The sequence below is a fragment of the Manduca sexta genome, chromosome 14 (genome assembly GCF_014839805.1).
Source record: "Manduca sexta isolate Smith_Timp_Sample1 chromosome 14, JHU_Msex_v1.0, whole genome shotgun sequence".
Taxonomy (NCBI): domain Eukaryota; kingdom Metazoa; phylum Arthropoda; class Insecta; order Lepidoptera; family Sphingidae; genus Manduca; species Manduca sexta.
Window position 1 is genome coordinate 663,885 of NC_051128.1, and position 17,492 is coordinate 681,376.

Consider the following 17,492-nt stretch of genomic DNA (forward strand, 5'->3'; position numbering starts at 1 on the left):
GGCGTCGACGTTCAACTTTTAGAAGCATGATACTGTAATATTTTGGCTATGTTTTAATGACCAGCTGCCCGCTTAAGTCAACCCCTCTATATCACGGAGTAACTGTTCGAGAATTCGACATTATTTCCCACTACTGATTGACTAAACAGTGGCATTGCTGTTTATCGTCACCATCTTTCCATAAAGAAACCTCCACTACGACAATGATTCCTTCCTTTCGTCTTTCATTAGTATCACTAGCGATACATAAACTTGTGTTGCTTTTGTTTGTTAATTTAAATCTTGTGAATTTTATTAAAAAAAAAAAAAAAAAACTAGAAAATGCCAAGCTTAGCTGTTAAATTAATGTTAGTAAATTGGACTGTTAAATGGATTCGTAACATATACTTTAATAACTCGATTGAAGTACTAGCGTGTTGTTATCAGTTCTGTGAAGCGATGTCGTCATTTTTTTATTATAAATATCAGGATAATTGTCCCAAGGCTGGGTATAGATACGATTAAGGGAGGTGCGCCGGTCATATACAAATATTGAGTTGATTATGCAAGTTAACCTTCGAAGTCTTATGAAGATGTCTTTCGTTAAAGCTTTACATTCATTTTAAAACTATATAAGCAATGAATAATCACGTTATATAAATAAAATAGATTTTCTGAGATTGATTTCAGAATATGTTTTGGGTGTTTTTAAAAATAATTCCTCATAATCTTTTCGCAAGTGATCACTTAAGAACTACAAGCAAATTAACAACTATTACACACCCTAGTTGGTTGAAGACATAAGACCCTTCTTTTCTAACATTGATACTATTATACAAATACATAATCTATACTAATATTATACAGAGGTAAAGTTTCTAACTTCGTTTGTAGCGGCTTATCTCTGGAAGTGCTGATCTGATTTTGAAATTCTTAGACTAGTATTAAGTAGTTAGTTACTTTTTTCCCGGAGAAAATATAAAGTGAGACTTTTATCACGGGAAAACTTTCTCACGCGGGCAGATCTGTAGGCAAAAGATGGTAGTGTATGTCTTCAATTTCTAATCCAATATGCTCTCTAAATATATTACTTTTCCAAAATTAACAATGCAAATAATTTTCTTAATGTTCCCTGTTAGTTGTTATAGTACATCAACAATTGTTTAAATACATTTATATTTCAATCCAAATCGCTTGAAGTGCATATTTAGATCACCTAAAATGGATTGTACTTCATAAATCAGATCTATTGTTTACATTGTCTGCAATTCTATTGAAAAATGAGGTGTGCCTCCGTGTGAGTATTATAATATTATAGCAACATTAATACGGATTGGTTCATGTTTGTTTCCCCGAAACGTATAATTGACATTATTTTATGATTTTACAATATATATGTATAATGAAAATTTCTATGAATAATGAATATAAGTAACGAAATAGTTTTTACGATTTTTTCTGTCTTATGAGTGTTTGTTTGTTTGTCCTAAGACATTTGTTCTATAAAACAATATTATAATGAATACATAAAGAGGACCAAAAAAAAACAAAACAGATGACTCGAAAAAAGTCGTAATAATATTTCGTAGAAACTAATTCGTTACGTACATTTTCTTGAGAAATGGGCTAATAAGTAAGTAAGAAATATGTAAAATCGTAACAGTCTATAATAGAACACTATGATAAGAACTTGGTCTTCGGCTTTCTCTTGGCTGCCCTCCCCAAAAGAACAAAAGCGTGAAGTTTATATACGCGCTTGAATATTCTTTTGATAACGAAAAAGCAATTTACCACGTACCTACACAACATTAACATAATAAAGGAAAACAACCGAATTTAATTTAAAATCTGACACAAATGAAACTAATTAAACCTCAATATGTATGTAATATTTTAAGACATTAACCTCTTATGTAATTAATGAAATGTTGCATTTTAATTGGACCCAAAAAAGGGCGACGGGTGAAACCACAACGTGTAAAAAATTTCAACAAAATAATGAATATGCAATGTGTTTGTATAAGATTCTGACAATTAAAAGTTAAAGACACTGTAAGCGTTTTTTTGTGCAATGTGATGACCAGACGAGCCAGTCACTCGTCTGAACGATGCGAACTGACCATAACCAGTGACAGAGCTTTACAACGAAACACTGCAGTGCGCTAGTCATCGTGAGAAGGAAGATGGTAATCCAAAAATAAAGATAACATCGCATTTAGTTCTCAATATTAATACTAATAGTTGTAGTTTTGTAAAGAAGCGACGGACGAAAAAACGAACGAAAGCGGCGATAGCCTGGTTGGGTGTGGAACGGACTGCCGAGACGAATGTCCGCAGGTTCAAATCCCAAGGGCACACACCTCTGACTTCTCTCAAATCATGTGTGTATTCTTTGTGAATTTATCGTTCGCTTTAACGGTGAAGGAAAACATCGTGAGGAAACCTGCACATCTGAGAAGTTCTCTATGGAACTTTCGAAGGTGTGTGAAGTCTACCAATCCGCACTAGACCAGCGTGGTGGACTAAGGCCTAATCCCCCTCTCAGTAGCAGAGGAGGCCCGTGCTCAGCAGTGGGCAAGTATATAATACAAGGCTGATATTATTTATTATTATTATTAAAGAAGCGACCGTGTGTACTAAATAATTGATAATATTCCTAATAATAATAACAGTTTATAGTACGAATTTAGATGATTTCGAAATTGGCTTCATAGTCTTAGCATATATATTTAATTATAGGAAAATAGACAAGCAGAATCAACAGAAATGGAGAGTAACCAATAGAAAAACAGCTGACTGCAGTCCAGTAACGAAGAGTGACATTTTCTAAAAAAGAACCCGACACAAGATGAAGTTACTATTAATATGCATAAATGTGGTCTACAAAGCTTCCAATGAAAATTAGACTTAACAAAAGTTGCGAAAGAGAATCCCGCAGAAGTCGGGTTATATAGACTCTCCACTACTGCTGTAGTCTCTTACTAACAACTTTGAAAGTTATACGAGAATAGAGGGAGAAGAGTTTTATCACTGTATCAAATATAATTAGATGCAATACTAATAAAAACGATCGAAAAAAATGTATTTAGATAGTGAGAAAATTAAAAACGATACACAAACAAAACCTGGCAACGAACGCTATTTTATACGACATAAGCACGGAATAAAAACGCGCTGGTAATCTCAAATTTCTAATCTAATCTTAGACCGGCCAAGAACTCCAGTAATACGCGAACTTTCGTATTAACTTTGAAAAATACACGCGCTAACAATTGTTTAAATACATTAACTTGATTTTAAAAAATAACTATAATAAGTATGTAATCAATTAAACAGGTGACTTCCAAAATGTTTAAAAATAATTTCAAAACAGCATCAAAGATATCCAGATCGTTAATTAATCCTTATATTTTTATATCAAAAAAATCTTAAAATACAATTTTTTTTTTATTATTCCTATCGTAATAATTCGTAAACACTCACCATGATTGTCGATTTGTGAAACGTGTGTGTTGTGTGACGAGTGAGGTTTGACTGGCGGCGCGGAGTGCCCGAGCGGCGAGCGCTATCGACGGTGACGTAATGCGGACTCGCGTGGTAAGGATGGCCGAAGGTCGCGAGGAGTCGGGAGTTTTGGGAGACATCGGGAAACGGCGACTGGTTTTTTATAATGCATTGTCTTTGACCGGTTTTGGTGCAGTTTTAATCGCGTATTGAGACAATCTTACTTTATTTAATTTCTTCTATAATATATAATGAGTTAAAAAAGCAGTGATATTCTAGTTGGGAGTGGAACGGACTGCCGAGACGAATATCCACGCACAAGGGCACGCACCTCTGACTTTTCTAAAGTTATGTGTGTATCCTTTGTGAATTATCGCTTGCTTTGACGATGAAGGAAACATCGTGAGGAAACCTGCGTACCTGAGAAGTTCTCTATATGAATTTTGAGGGTGTGTGAAGTCTATAAATCCGTACTAGGCCAGCATGATGGACTAATCCCTCTCAGTAGTAGAGGAGAAACGTGCTCAACAGTGGAATAGTATATAATACAGGGCCCATATTCTTACAATCTTATTATAACCAATATTAATGCGAACATTTGTGAAGATTTTTGTTAGAAAATGCAGAAACCATTTAAGGCTTTTGATGTAATTCAACATACAGTTACAACAATTCCAGGGATTACACAGAGATTACTTTTGTTACGAAAAAATATATGCAAGACTTCCACGCGAGCGATGTTGCGAGTAATAGTTAGTGGGTTAAGAAGCTTTTAAAGCATTAAATGCTATTCTCGCTCCTCGGCCTTGCTCCTGACTTACAAGGTGATGCTAATAGATCTCCGGACAGAACAAATCCAAATTGTATTTTGACCTAAATATTACAAACAACACTTCCAAAATAATATCCAAATGTCCTTATTTTGAATGTGCCGTCAGCGAGAATATAATTGTCAGGGCTGAGATCAGCTGTAATGGAGGATTAATGGTTTGGGATGAGTTGGCTGTTTTTTTAGAAATGTAAAAGTACTTTCTCTGGACCTGATGGTATGTATAGAAGATTCTTCACAGCATAGCTTGCTTATTTCGATAGTACCAGAGTTATAAGGACCTGACATTGATTGTCAACAGCAATCAGCTCAACTGTGTACCACTGTGGTGGTTAATTTTTATCTAAAGGTAGGTAACTATTTAGTTGGGTACATAGACGCCCAACAGTGGCACACATTATCCTGAAACTCATTTAGCTTCAAGTTGAGTATTGTGAGTATTTAACTGCATGACTTTCTGTTCTTTAAAACCCAAAGTAATGTTGGCAAATTTTGGACATGCACTGAATCCAGAGTTGAATTTAAACAACTTTAATCCTGCATTCGATTTGTTACCCCATTTCTGAAGCGAGACGAGTGTTTGTTGCTTGACTCGGAAGGAATCTAATTTTGCGTCGTCGATTGACCCAAACCGCAATAAATATGAAACCTAATGCAGTATAAATTACGTTCTGGTTTGCGGAAATATGACTTCAAAAGGTGCGTTAAACCAGTTGAATGAGATAACCGTGCACCTGATGGTAACACATTGGTTACAATTGCCCATAAACAGAGGCAAATATCAGTCCTGAACCGAAAAAAATATGAAATCTAATATTTGCGCAGCAATTCGTTCAAAGCAGAACGCAACAGAGCTCTGGAGTAATTTTTATCCTACAACATCTACGTAGTTGGAAACGCATACGAACTTCGAATACAAGTTAATACACGACTGCTTTTACTACAATATAACATTTTAGTTACAATAGTATGACAGCTTAGAATTCGTTGAGACAGAAGAGAACTTCACGAAACCATATAGGATTTTGATGATTATTTTTGTATTAGTTCTATTAAGTTTATTTCTTAGTAAAGAAAAATATTTGAACAAACATAAAACCGTCTACAAAAACTTTAGAATCAATTTTTATAAGAACTTAAAAGCACTGAAATTACGCCTTAAGCAACCATTAGAGTTTTTTACTTCTAATTTCATAGTTAATCAGTATTTCTTAAAATTAAAATATAATGCTTTTTCCAGGTGTCGAACTCCACGGCTCCGGGCTATGAGGTGACAAGACTGCTCAGACAACTATGCAGTGGAGATGGTGTTCCGTGAGTACATAACATTTTCAACTTTATACTAATGGAATTACGTACTTTTTACAACGAAATATTATATGTATATTATGTAGGTGTGCGGTGTATACGAATTGTGCCACCACAGATTCATCGTCGATCGATCATCGACAGGTCCGTCTGGAAATCTTTGGGGGAGGCCTATGTTCAACAGCGGACTTTATGCGGCTGATGATGATGATGAGATTCATCGTTGTATGAACTTTGAACATTGCCAGAGGTCCATCCACCCGTTTCAATGATTTATTTCCTTGAAGCCCAAAAACGACTATTGATTGCTATAGCATTATGCTTAATCATAACCAGGTGCTCACTCATCATCAGATGACTCATAAAACTTCTTAGCACCTGCACTTCGCATCGGATCGTAAGTAAAGCGCAATGTACCGAGGATCGGCGGACCATTCATTAAACACGAGTGCCATGCTGACCTAAATAATAACAGGATTCATTTCGTCTCTTCCCAATACGAGATGCGTGACTGACTTAACGGGTTTTAGTCGTACCGGGCTGGTTAATGCCTTGGATCGCCTAGAAATATAACTTTATGTAATCCTTTGATAGTACATTTCCTATAAATAGTTAAAGAAATATGTATAATTAATTGAATATCTAGTGTGGATCTTTTGCATCTGTGATTACCCCTTTGCCGATAACGTCGTATTGTACTAACTAAGTAGGTTTAGAACATTAATAATGTATGTTTCGTTAAGTAACTACATTTCACGGACCGTGATGGTAAAAGTTCATATCCCAATTGCTCATAAATTAAGGATCAGGACATTATTATCCTTGCGTTGGATGTTCACGAATATTGGTGTACAATTACTTTACGTAGTGAATGCTTTAGTTGAAATCTAAACCATATTTTCAAAAAATGTCACGACTACATTCCGTTAGACGCACCACCTAAAACCAATCAGTGATTCAACACAGGCGCCCACATACTTTTACATCTTGGTACCATAATGTATATCCAAATGCGGGCAGAACACGGAGTACAATCCTCATCAGGTATTTAGTCATAGGGTCGCACACGGTACCACCGCGTGGGAGTTTCATCTCTCGTTTCAACACAATGTAAAGGAAAGGGACGGAGGTGTTTGCGCCCGGTACGCTGTGTCTGATCATTAGATTCAATCGTCATTTGGAAGAAAGTTAATTGATGGCACAACAAAGGTCCCTAGTTGACACGTAGAAGACTTAGTGAGCTGTCGGAATTGTATTTTTGTTATTTCAACGAATGGCGTACCTGACCATGAACAGTAACGCCACTAAGGGACTGTTTCAAAACTTCTAAGTAAATGCTATTCGTCACATAAATTTATAAGCAGACCACATACAAAAGTCACACATTAATCTATGTTCCTAAATAAATGGTAATAAAAGAGTGCTCTCTATATCAGCTGTTAACACTGTAACTGTCGAGCAGTGACGAAGGACCAAAACCCGATTTCTGCTGGCTTCCCTTTCGAAATTTATGTAAAATCTCACTATAGTTAGAAAGCTTTCCAAACCGAATCTTTGCATATTAGTACGTATGTATATGTTATCTCGGATAACTTCCGGAAAATTTCATCATTCGCAACTGCGGTCGGATAAAATTTACTTAAAACTTGTGAAAGAGGTTCCAAGATGTTTTAGTACAAAGTTTTGAATAGTAATACAAAAGTCACCATAAGACATTGCAATTTGTTTTCTTTTGTAACGCTCATTGCCTAGTATTCACACCAGCTACTATGTCATTCAAACTGTATCAACGCTGCATGGTGGCAGAAATAAACAAAGCAGCAGTACGTCCTTAGACGAACTCTTGTATACGATATACTATGACAATGACCACCACGCTAGCGCCTCGTCATAGATACATAAATAAATACATTTAACAAACCTATTTCCTAGAATTGATTGATATCAACTAATCCAACAAACACGTAATAAAATATATTAATATCAACCAAATATTTAATTATTTGATACAATAAAAATCTAGAATTTTCTTGATAATTCGGTTTACACGGGCGTTGTCTCTCCCTGTTGTTTAGTTCTATGCAATCAGATAATCCCGGAACTTGATTGTTCTAGTAAAAACAATTGTTGTTTTCAATATATCAGCGTTCCATGAATCATATTGTGTAACACGTCAATTTACTATATTTGAGGAGAGTTAGACCACTTGATTAAGGAACTTGGCGAAATTTATAAAATATTTTTATGACAACGTATGAATAAGTCCTTGTAAACTAGTTTCCGTCAACAACTCCGCCCGCGTCAAAGTGCTTTTCATTTCAGAAAACATTAGTAAATAAAATCAGAGATGTCCATAACAGTCACTTTTGTCACTTTTTTATTGCTTTGAATGACGAGACGAGCTTGGCGTTCGCTTGATGGTAAATTATATGTCCGCCCATTAAACAGTAAAAACACCATACAACACCATGAATTACAAAGTATTGTTTGGTATTCCACTGCGCTCGCCATCCTGAGACATGAGATGTTAAGTCTTATTATGTCCAGCAGTTACTGTAATGTTGTTCAAACCGGAACACAACAGTGACTACACATTGCTGCTTGGCGGCAGATATAGACGTTGCGGTAGTACCTAAGGCGGACTCTCACGTATGATAGATCTACCACCAGTAGGTACCACTCCAAATGTATCTACAAAAGAAATGTCGACCGCACATTCACTTCGTCTCTTTCCAATTACAATTTTTACTGTATTTTTTTTTTACGAGCACCGCGTAGTAACCCCACTGTATACCTGATAGGAAGTGGAGTTTGGTCCAATAAAATGTCAACTGACGAGAGATGATTACCCCGCGACAGTCGACACAATTATGCCAGCCCGTTGGAACCGGATATACACAGACTGAACCTGGACCGCGATACACTTACCTGAGCCACTATGGCGGGCTTTAACTCCTTATGTACGGTAATCGAATATATCCTACCACCAGCAAAATTTCTCAATACATTCTCTATGTATTTAAACCTAACGGCTGTTAATTAATCAAGTCCTCTCATCTTGATTGGCTCGATTGATTCTAATCATGCACACGCGTCACGCGTTCGGGACGCGCGAGACATATTATAGTTTTGATTTTATCACATGTCGGTACTCGGTACTGGTCTATTTGCGTTTATCTATATTTAGTTTCTCTGACAGTGGCTTTTTGTTTATCATTCTATTTGTGGTGTGGGGCGATGACCTAATAATTCGTCCTCTATATCTTGGAGTCAGCTTCAGTAATAGAGAAAGTTCGTGTCCAGTGGGTCATTATATAATGTATGATTGGTATTATTTGTTATTTTGGTTTACCTCTTCCATTTTATCCTCGCGCAGACTGTCTGATAAAAACGAAAGTGTTTTGATGTTATGTTGACCAGCGAAAGATATTGCTACCTTTGTCAGAATCATGATACCCTGTCCCACTGGCTGTACATCAAAGGATCACGAAACGTTATTCTTCGAGTCGAGTCTATAGATTTTTTGGTCATGAACTATATCTGATTTTACGGAAATCTCACTTACCATACAAAACGCTACAGCAAGCAGTCACTCTTCTGTGAGGCAGTCGCACTGCTCCGGTAGAGTACACCCATTCATACTGTACACAATTATTTCACTGACTTTACCTTTTTAAAAATTCTACATGAAGTCCGAATATTATGTAGCGGCATTAGCTATGATAATATATCGTTAAATGAATTTTCCTAGTACCGCATCCTTTCGGACTTTATCAGGTATAATTGTTCGTTCGAAGTCAACACCGAACGAGTAATCTAATCGCTTAATGACTTGATACTATCGGCAAGTAAACGTGACGAATTTATACGCTAGATTAATCGATGGCGTAATATCCTCTTCTATGTTTACCAGTAAACCTGTAGAGTAGGTACCATGGTAGAGGTACCATGGCGTAGTTGTAATTGTATACGGTACAAGTGCAACTACCACGCTGAGGTCCTGGGTTCGAAGCCCGGACAGGGCCAAAGTAACTGTGGGTTACCATCTTAAAAACATTACTCAGTCGCAGCTCGGAGTTCGGATGTTGGCGGTGTGATATCCTCGTGCCTCGGAAAGCAGGTAAAACTACTAATCCTGCGCCTGATCTCTCCGGTCATGTCGGGTTGCCGTCTCACCGGACTGTGAGACTAAAGGAACAAAGTGAGCACCTGTGTATAGCGCACATATTTGTGCACAATAATATGTCCTGCGAACTTGCTAATCTCGGCTAAGGCCGCCGTGGCCGAAGTTCGGTTAGGAAGGAAGATACCATCTCTATTTTTATTGTCCTTAAAACCAAAACATAACTCAGTACGGCGATTTGCGGCGACACCTACCTATAGTCCGGATATCTATCGGGAGGCCACTTAATAATAATATCAGACCTATATTATAATATACTGTCCCACTGTTGGGCACGGGCCTCCTCTACTACTGAGAGGGATTAGGCCTTAGTCCACCACGCTGGCCTAGTGCGGGTTAGTAGACTTCACACACCCTCAAAAATTCTTGAATTTCTCAGGTATGCAGGTTTCCTCACGATGTTTTCCTTCAACGTTAAAGCAAGCGATAATTCACAAAGATTACACACATAATTTTTTGAAAAGTCAGAGGTGTGTGCTCTTGGGATTTGAACCTGCGGACATTCGTCTCGGTAGTCCGTTCTACAACCAACTAGGCGATCTAACTATCTAGGTATCAGGCAAAGACTTGCCATCAAGTGGCCTCCTTGTACAAGTAGGTGAAAACATTCATATGAGATCACGTAAGATTACAATGGCGGCTCATTAAAGTTCCTGACAGCACACCGCGATGATGGTTTTATGAAGGCACGTATCCCATTGTTCCGTTATGGTACTATTTACACTGGCGGCCGCTTTGATCTGCCTACCCATCATGCGTAATTAGTGCGTGAATATAAATTAAAATATATACTGAAAACTTTGAATGGATGGATGTGGTTTAAAGTACATGCGTATCGTTTGATATTAAAATGAGAATACCTAATGATTACTTATCAAGTATTCATACAAATATTCCTCTGAGTACATAAATATGCCCTACCAGGTCGTTTCTACCAAACAACAATGTGCGAATTCTATATTGTTCCGATTTAAAAAGCCTATACAATTACGAATACGTTGAGCGTAATTCAAAGATTTGGATGGTGTGTTGATGAATGAAAGAACACTTTCCACCAGATGAGCAACCAACTCGTCTACACTCTGAGATAAAAATATATAATAAACTTGAGTTATTAACGCAATTTGCTAGGATCTAAAATACAATCACTATTAATGAAGAACATGATGACTCTTTTTTTTATTTTCAAATACACCTAATTTCCTTTAGATTCCGTTATATCTCTACAAATTCTCGATACGTATTTGTAAGCATTGGCGTGATAAACGCGTGTAAGTCTCATAAATAAATTAAAAAAAATAAAATATATGTATGACATCACGGGGATGTTTAAAATCAGCAAAATATGACACTACCCCCTCTCTGCCTACCGATTAGAAGACTAAAAAGCGTAAGTTTACGTGACGACCGCATCAATCCAATTAGAAACTAAATAACAGATCCCACAGGCTGTATTATTATAATTAAACGCGGCGTCTACTTGATTCGCAAGGGAGTATAGTGACGTCATCACCGCTGTCCACTCTCACGTCCCGTTAAATCATCGGGCGCGGTGAAACGCGACACGTTCGCGTGCGAGGCGGCGCACGCGCATCGCATTGTTACCAATTAGGAACAGTGATGGTTAAAAGATGGTACTTGGTTATGAGGGTCAACAATAACACCTTAAGTAGGAACTGTTTCGCAATTTTTAATACTTCACACACTCATCCTATGAGGGTAGGTAGAAACTATTGAGCATCACATGCTAAGATCTTGACAGTCATTACAATGCCCAATAATTACATTAACTACTATATCTTTCCAACAGAAACAGCATAATGGCGACAGGTTTGTCTATATTTACATATCGGTAGATTTTGCCGTCATGAAAATTAAGTGAATGTTTGAACTTAAATTTGTACATCACGTCATTCGATGTGACCTCTGGAAGCTATTTAATTAAAATAACCACACAAAAACAATATCGTGATAATAAACGATAATTAAAAACTAATATGAGCGTGTTGTTAAAAGCCTCTTCGATCCAATGGTGGTTATTACTGCTGTGAAACGTGAGGATCATATTTTGAATCCCTAGTAAAGCTATACAAATATATGTGAGGTTTTTAATCTTAAGTAATACTCTTATAATTCATGAGACAAATATTAGCATAGATGGTATAATGAATGAACTAGTTACGCTTCTGTCTAGCCCTTCAGGGATAATACATACATACATACATAACATCACGCATTTATCCCCGAAGGGGTATGCAGAGGCGCAACTAGGGCACCCACTTTTCGCCAAGTATGTTCCGTCCCATGATGTGATAGGGGGCGAGCCTATCGCCATATCGGGCACAAATTCCAGACTCCGGGCTGATACTGAGCAGAAAAACCCAAATATCACTTTGCCCGACCAGGGATTCGAACCCAGGACCTCAGAGCGCTATTGTACCGGACATGCAATACAACTACGCCACCGAGGCAGTCAGGGATAATAGCGTTAATTTATGTTGTCTATATACTATCATGGCATACAATCCGTCCTATATTGCATTTTCAGAAATGTTATTTTTGCGTGACTAAAACATAGCGACGGTGACCATAATGCAGGTGGCATGATGCTAATAGTATCAAGGAGTCGACGTTGACGCCTTTATGCGTTCGTAAAGCTGTCAACGCATCTATAATTCGTCTGGTCGTGTAGGTTTGAACGGTAGATCTATCATATAATATCAGGCATGAAAAATATATATATTGTAACGGGTGTTTTAGCAGTAGGAAAACGTTTTGGGGGCGGCCCGACCCGACCTGGCCCTTTAGGGGAGCAGGAAAATGACAAAAATAAAAGGTTTTAAAGAAATGGAACTTTATTTCATTAAATTTTGTCGCGTTTCATTTTTGAAAGTGTTTATTTTTATATATTTATTTTGTTTGCTCTCGGCGCTTAGGGGCAGCGAATTTTAGGTCCATCGTGGGGTCCAAAACCCATGTTACACCACTGATTGTTGAATGAGTCTTAACTAAAAATATTGCAACTGTTAATAAATATTACATACACACAAATATGTCATAAGGTCACAATGTGCACCTAGAATTAGAAATGAACTTATTAAAATATCTGCTCAGTATCAACCCGGAGTCTGTAATTTGCCCTCGATATGGCGATAGGCTGCCCCATATCACATCATGGGACGGGACATACATGGCGAAAACAATACCCTAGTTGAACTTCTGCCTACCTCCTCAAAAATAAAGGGTGTGAAAAGGTTTTCTTTTTCAATAAAATCTGAAAATAGATTAAAGGCGAGTTAAACTGTAAAATATAAAATCTCATGGTGGTACTAGCGCGGTACCATCCCGTCCCATGCCCGGGTATCTAACGGATCTCGGTCCCTTCCGTGCTCGCGAGGTGAAGGTCACGGGATCGATACCGGCGCGGGTCATGTTTATTTACGTCTGGTTCGCGTGTTGTCTTGTTTAATGGGTTTTATGTGGTTTATATTACTATTTGTCTAGTGTTTAGTATCTAAGATTTGGAATTGCCTGGCTTTATCGATTAGATTTATTCGAGTGTGTAAGTGTTATACAGACTTAATTATATATATCCTAATATTGATTTTATGTATCTGATACTAGAAGTACTACGTTTCAAATACATGACATATCAAGATAATATTATTATATATTTACGGCTACACGAGCTGCCTTCTGACGAACTCTTCAGCATGTATTTAGATGACGTATTTAAAAAAAAAAGAAGCGACAATAGTCTAGTTGGTTGTGGAGCGGACTTGCGAAACGAATGCCCGCAGGTTCAATTCCCAAGAGCACACGGATCTGACTTTGCTAAAATTAGGTGTGTTGGTATTCTTTGTGAATTATCGCTTACTTTAACGGTGAAGGAAAACATCGTAAAGAAACCTGCATTCTTGAAAAGTTCTGTATAGGAATTTAGAGAGCGTATAAAGTCTACCAATCCGCACTAAACCAGCGTGGTGGGTTAAGGCCTAATCCCTCTCAGTAATAGAGGAGGCCCGTGCGCAGCAGAGGGATAGTATACATATATACAGGATACTGATATTCATTATTATTATTTACAATATAAATCACCAACAATAAAATGTTATACAAAGGCATTAAAAGCTCTGCAAACATTGCTAAATCAACGGCTAGTTAAACTCTATAAACGCAATGAGTGTAGCGTTACACGCTGAAGACGTTTCAAAGTCTGAAACTGTATATCGCATAAGCGCGCCATAAAAGTGATTGAATCTGGAGGTACGGCTGTGGTCATGCTGGGACAGTGATTAGCCGTTTGTAAGAGGCAGTAGCTGGCTAGTAAAATTCCCAATAATATTACAAATAAGAAGAGAAGGTCCTACAGACTAGAATCTTTTTATTTCAGAAAATATAATGTAGTACTCTTAATCCAAGAAAGGGCTTTCTATAATAATTACTTATCCTCGATTCCAGTAATTTTCTTTATTTATGTATCTATGTTTATAAGTAACAGTCATCGCTTACCATCACTAGCTCTGTCACCACCTAAGTGAAACTACATACTTATCTTCTTGAAAATAAACTTTCAATAAGTTAGTCATGCCGTAGACATAAAATAAAAGCGTAAATTTCGAACAAAATAAATCAATAATAAGTATGTTTTATTAAACACGCAGGAATGCCACCACTTAATGCTGTAAAAGAATTCGTCACAGCGGTAACAGCACACTTACAGTTAATTACAAAATTTAAAAACATCGGAAAAAACTGGATTTTTAATGAAACTGCCTCGGTGGCGTAGTTGTATTGCATGTCCGGTACAATAGCGTTCTGAGGTCCTGGGTTCGAATCCCGGGTCGGGCAAAGTGATATTTGGGTTTTTCTGCTCAGTATCAGCCCGGAGTCTGGAATTTGTGCCCGATATGGCGATAGGCTCGCCCTCTATCACATCATGGGACGGAACATACTTGGCGAAAAGTGGGTGCCCTAGTTGCGCCTCTGCATACCCCTTCGGGGATAAAATGCGTGATGTTATGTTTTTTAGCGAAAATATTTTTCACAAATCTTTCTATTCGTGAAAATATTTTTATTCGGGGATGATTTTTTGCGTAATGGTGCCAGAGGTAAAGACGAGAAAAAGACCTTGTATATAAGAACCAGTAAGATTTTTTTACTCGCCTCTCCCACTCGTCCGAACGCTGTCCTAGCGTGTCCACCCCTGACGGTGACATCAACGCCCCATCCGACGAGGTCGCCTCAATCTACGCAACACCAACCGTATTATCTCATGCCGTATGTGGGATTTGTGTGAAATTTCCAGCTCATTTAGCTCGTTACAAGATAATCCTCAGTGCAGTTTGAGTGAAAAAAATGTGCCATTAACTATGCAGTTTTTGCGTGGGATACGTTTAGATGCTATTTAGATGTCGTTCATGGCTCAGGTGTTTGGTATAGCAAATTAGACCTTATTGAGGCTAATAAGCTAACATGATACTATTGCAACCAATGAATGTTTACAATGCTAGGTGAAACGTGACTAATCAGTAAGGAACACAAATAAAGGGATCAGAATATGCATCAGCTAGTGGTAGGATATATTTTATATCCGCCCGGATAGCGACCACCGAACATAAGGTGTTAAAACCCGCCATAGTGGCTCACGTAAGTGTGTCGCGTTCTAGGATTAGTCTGTGTAAATCCGGTTCCATCAGGCTGGCATAATTGTGTTAACTGCCGTGGGATAATCATCTCTCGTCAGTCGACATTCTATTGGACCCCACTCCACTTACCATCAGGTGTAGTGGGATGACTCTGTCATGTCCGTATGAACAATTTACTTATCTCCGTTAATGTAGATATTTTTAGTGCTGTGAAATCGACACTCAACACTTAACGATCGATACTAACATCATAACAAACATTGAGTTAATGGACATCGGAAAGCTGAAATGCGAAAATATATTTCATAGCCATGTGTCTAGACGGACCAGGGGTGGCTCCCTTATGTATTGAAATATGTAATGTGACATCTACGCCCTTGGTCTTGAGTTTCCCTTATTCTGCGTAGTTTCGTCTGCGTTTGTCTCCTTTATTGTTATGAGTGATTCTTTTATTGGAAGCTAGGATTTATGGTTTTCAAATATTGCGCATAATATTGAAGTGACACCGGCATTTTATACCAAAACAAAAAGGTTATTATTAAAGCTACTTTATATGATAAATAAATCATTTTTCAAATTATCTGGGCTTAAGTCTAATAATAGGTCTCTCTAGTATCTTTATAGACATTTTAAAGACCCTTAGAAAAGATTGGACGTTCGTAGGATAAGTTCGGACTACGTTCAAATAACGCTTCTAAAGCTAGTGTGATAAAATTTACAAAACCAAGTGTAGGTCCCGATCAATGTTAAAAAGAGTGAAATCTTTTTTGTTTCACTACACTAATCACACATGTTCTTGTTCGTAGCATCAGCTGCGGTGTATAAGGCGAGGCAAAAAGAAACGGCGTCACTGTCTATATTGTTTAAAATAAATAATTATTATACTTTCCTGCTATGTTTGCATTATGCGATCTTGATAAATGCACCTACTCTATATTTTCTTTCTACTTGTCAGTGGAAGAAATGAAAGAGTTACCGGCCCCAAGAACGCTCAGCTGCTCTGCATCAATGGAGGAAGTCCTCGGCAACCGAGCACTCCACAACTTTTACGGGTAAGTCATAATTTTTAATCTAACTCTCGTCACACCTGAACATCTAGATGACCACGCTATTTTTATTAAGAAAAGCTTGACAGTACAATATTATGTAACTCTCCGTCGTAATATGAATACTTCAAGAAAATGATTATGTCAATAAAAGAACAACTTTTCATATCTATAATTTTACCTTAGATTCTAGAAGAAACAATACAGAAGAAAGTACCAAAGCAGCTGTTCCAGAATCAGTCTGAACTGAATAAGGATAAGTACCGACTGACGTTCAACATACCAGAGACGACAACACAGAACCTGTTCCAATACAGGACGAAGTTTGTACAGCATATGCTGACAAGCCCAATGTACGCGAACAGCGCTGTCGGGAAACCGTGGGAGATAATTGGCAGGTGAGCGCCTGATGGTATTTGATGAGCAATTATTTGGTGAAGTTATTAGTTGGGACATTGTTATGATGCTTAAATTAGGTAATGTAGTTAAGTATGAATGGTCTTTACTAGTAGTTAGGAACATAAATCTCAAGTAAAAGAGAAAGAAAGAAGACTCTCCCAGAAGAAGAAAGAAGAATAACTATTAAAAGTTTTTTGTTAATATAAAACAAATGTTAAAAACTTTGCACATAGTAGGTAATATTTATTTGTCTAGAAACTCATAATGATTCAGTGTGTCAATAGTTGTCGTGGCTCACAAATTATACATTATTAGATTATACCATGCTCATAGCACCTAGTCTCATCATACAAGAAATTATTGAGAAAATTTCTGTTTTTGTAGCATTTCAGAGAGAATAATCGACGAACTTCTACTGTCTGTGGCGAAAGAGATGGAGATAGGTAGAGTGACACAAGAGTTGTATAGGGCGGAGACACGATGAGTTTTAGAAATGATTTTCATTGCGTATATTTTTCTAGTTGTTTGTTGTTTGTAATAAAAATTAATTTGTTCAGTGATATTTTATTTCTGGAGTTTTGTAATGTAAACATTTT

The 17,492-nt window shown here is 37.4% G+C and overlaps 2 protein-coding genes across 3 annotated transcripts in view; one reads left to right on the forward strand and one right to left on the reverse strand.

Moving 5' to 3' along the window:
• The window catches only part of LOC115442911 (transforming growth factor beta-1-induced transcript 1 protein), a 34,327-nt gene extending 30,737 nt beyond the window's left edge, over positions 1 to 3,590 (reverse strand). The window contains exon 1 of the mRNA XM_037438398.1: positions 3,463 to 3,590. Coding sequence (XP_037294295.1) covers positions 3,463 to 3,465 — 3 coding nt within the window. The 5' untranslated portion in view covers positions 3,466 to 3,590. The remainder of the gene's footprint in view (positions 1 to 3,462) is intronic.
• Positions 1 to 17,458, forward strand: part of LOC115442910 — a 59,092-nt gene extending 41,634 nt beyond the window's left edge. For both annotated transcript variants that reach the window (XM_030168114.2, XM_030168115.2), the window contains exons 18-21: positions 5,553 to 5,626; positions 16,407 to 16,503; positions 16,684 to 16,895; positions 17,281 to 17,458. In XM_030168114.2, the coding sequence (XP_030023974.2) occupies positions 5,553 to 5,626; positions 16,407 to 16,503; positions 16,684 to 16,895; positions 17,281 to 17,380 (483 nt within the window). In that variant the 3' untranslated portion in view covers positions 17,381 to 17,458. The remainder of the gene's footprint in view (positions 1 to 5,552; positions 5,627 to 16,406; positions 16,504 to 16,683; positions 16,896 to 17,280) is intronic.
• Positions 17,459 to 17,492: the final 34 nt, after the last annotated feature.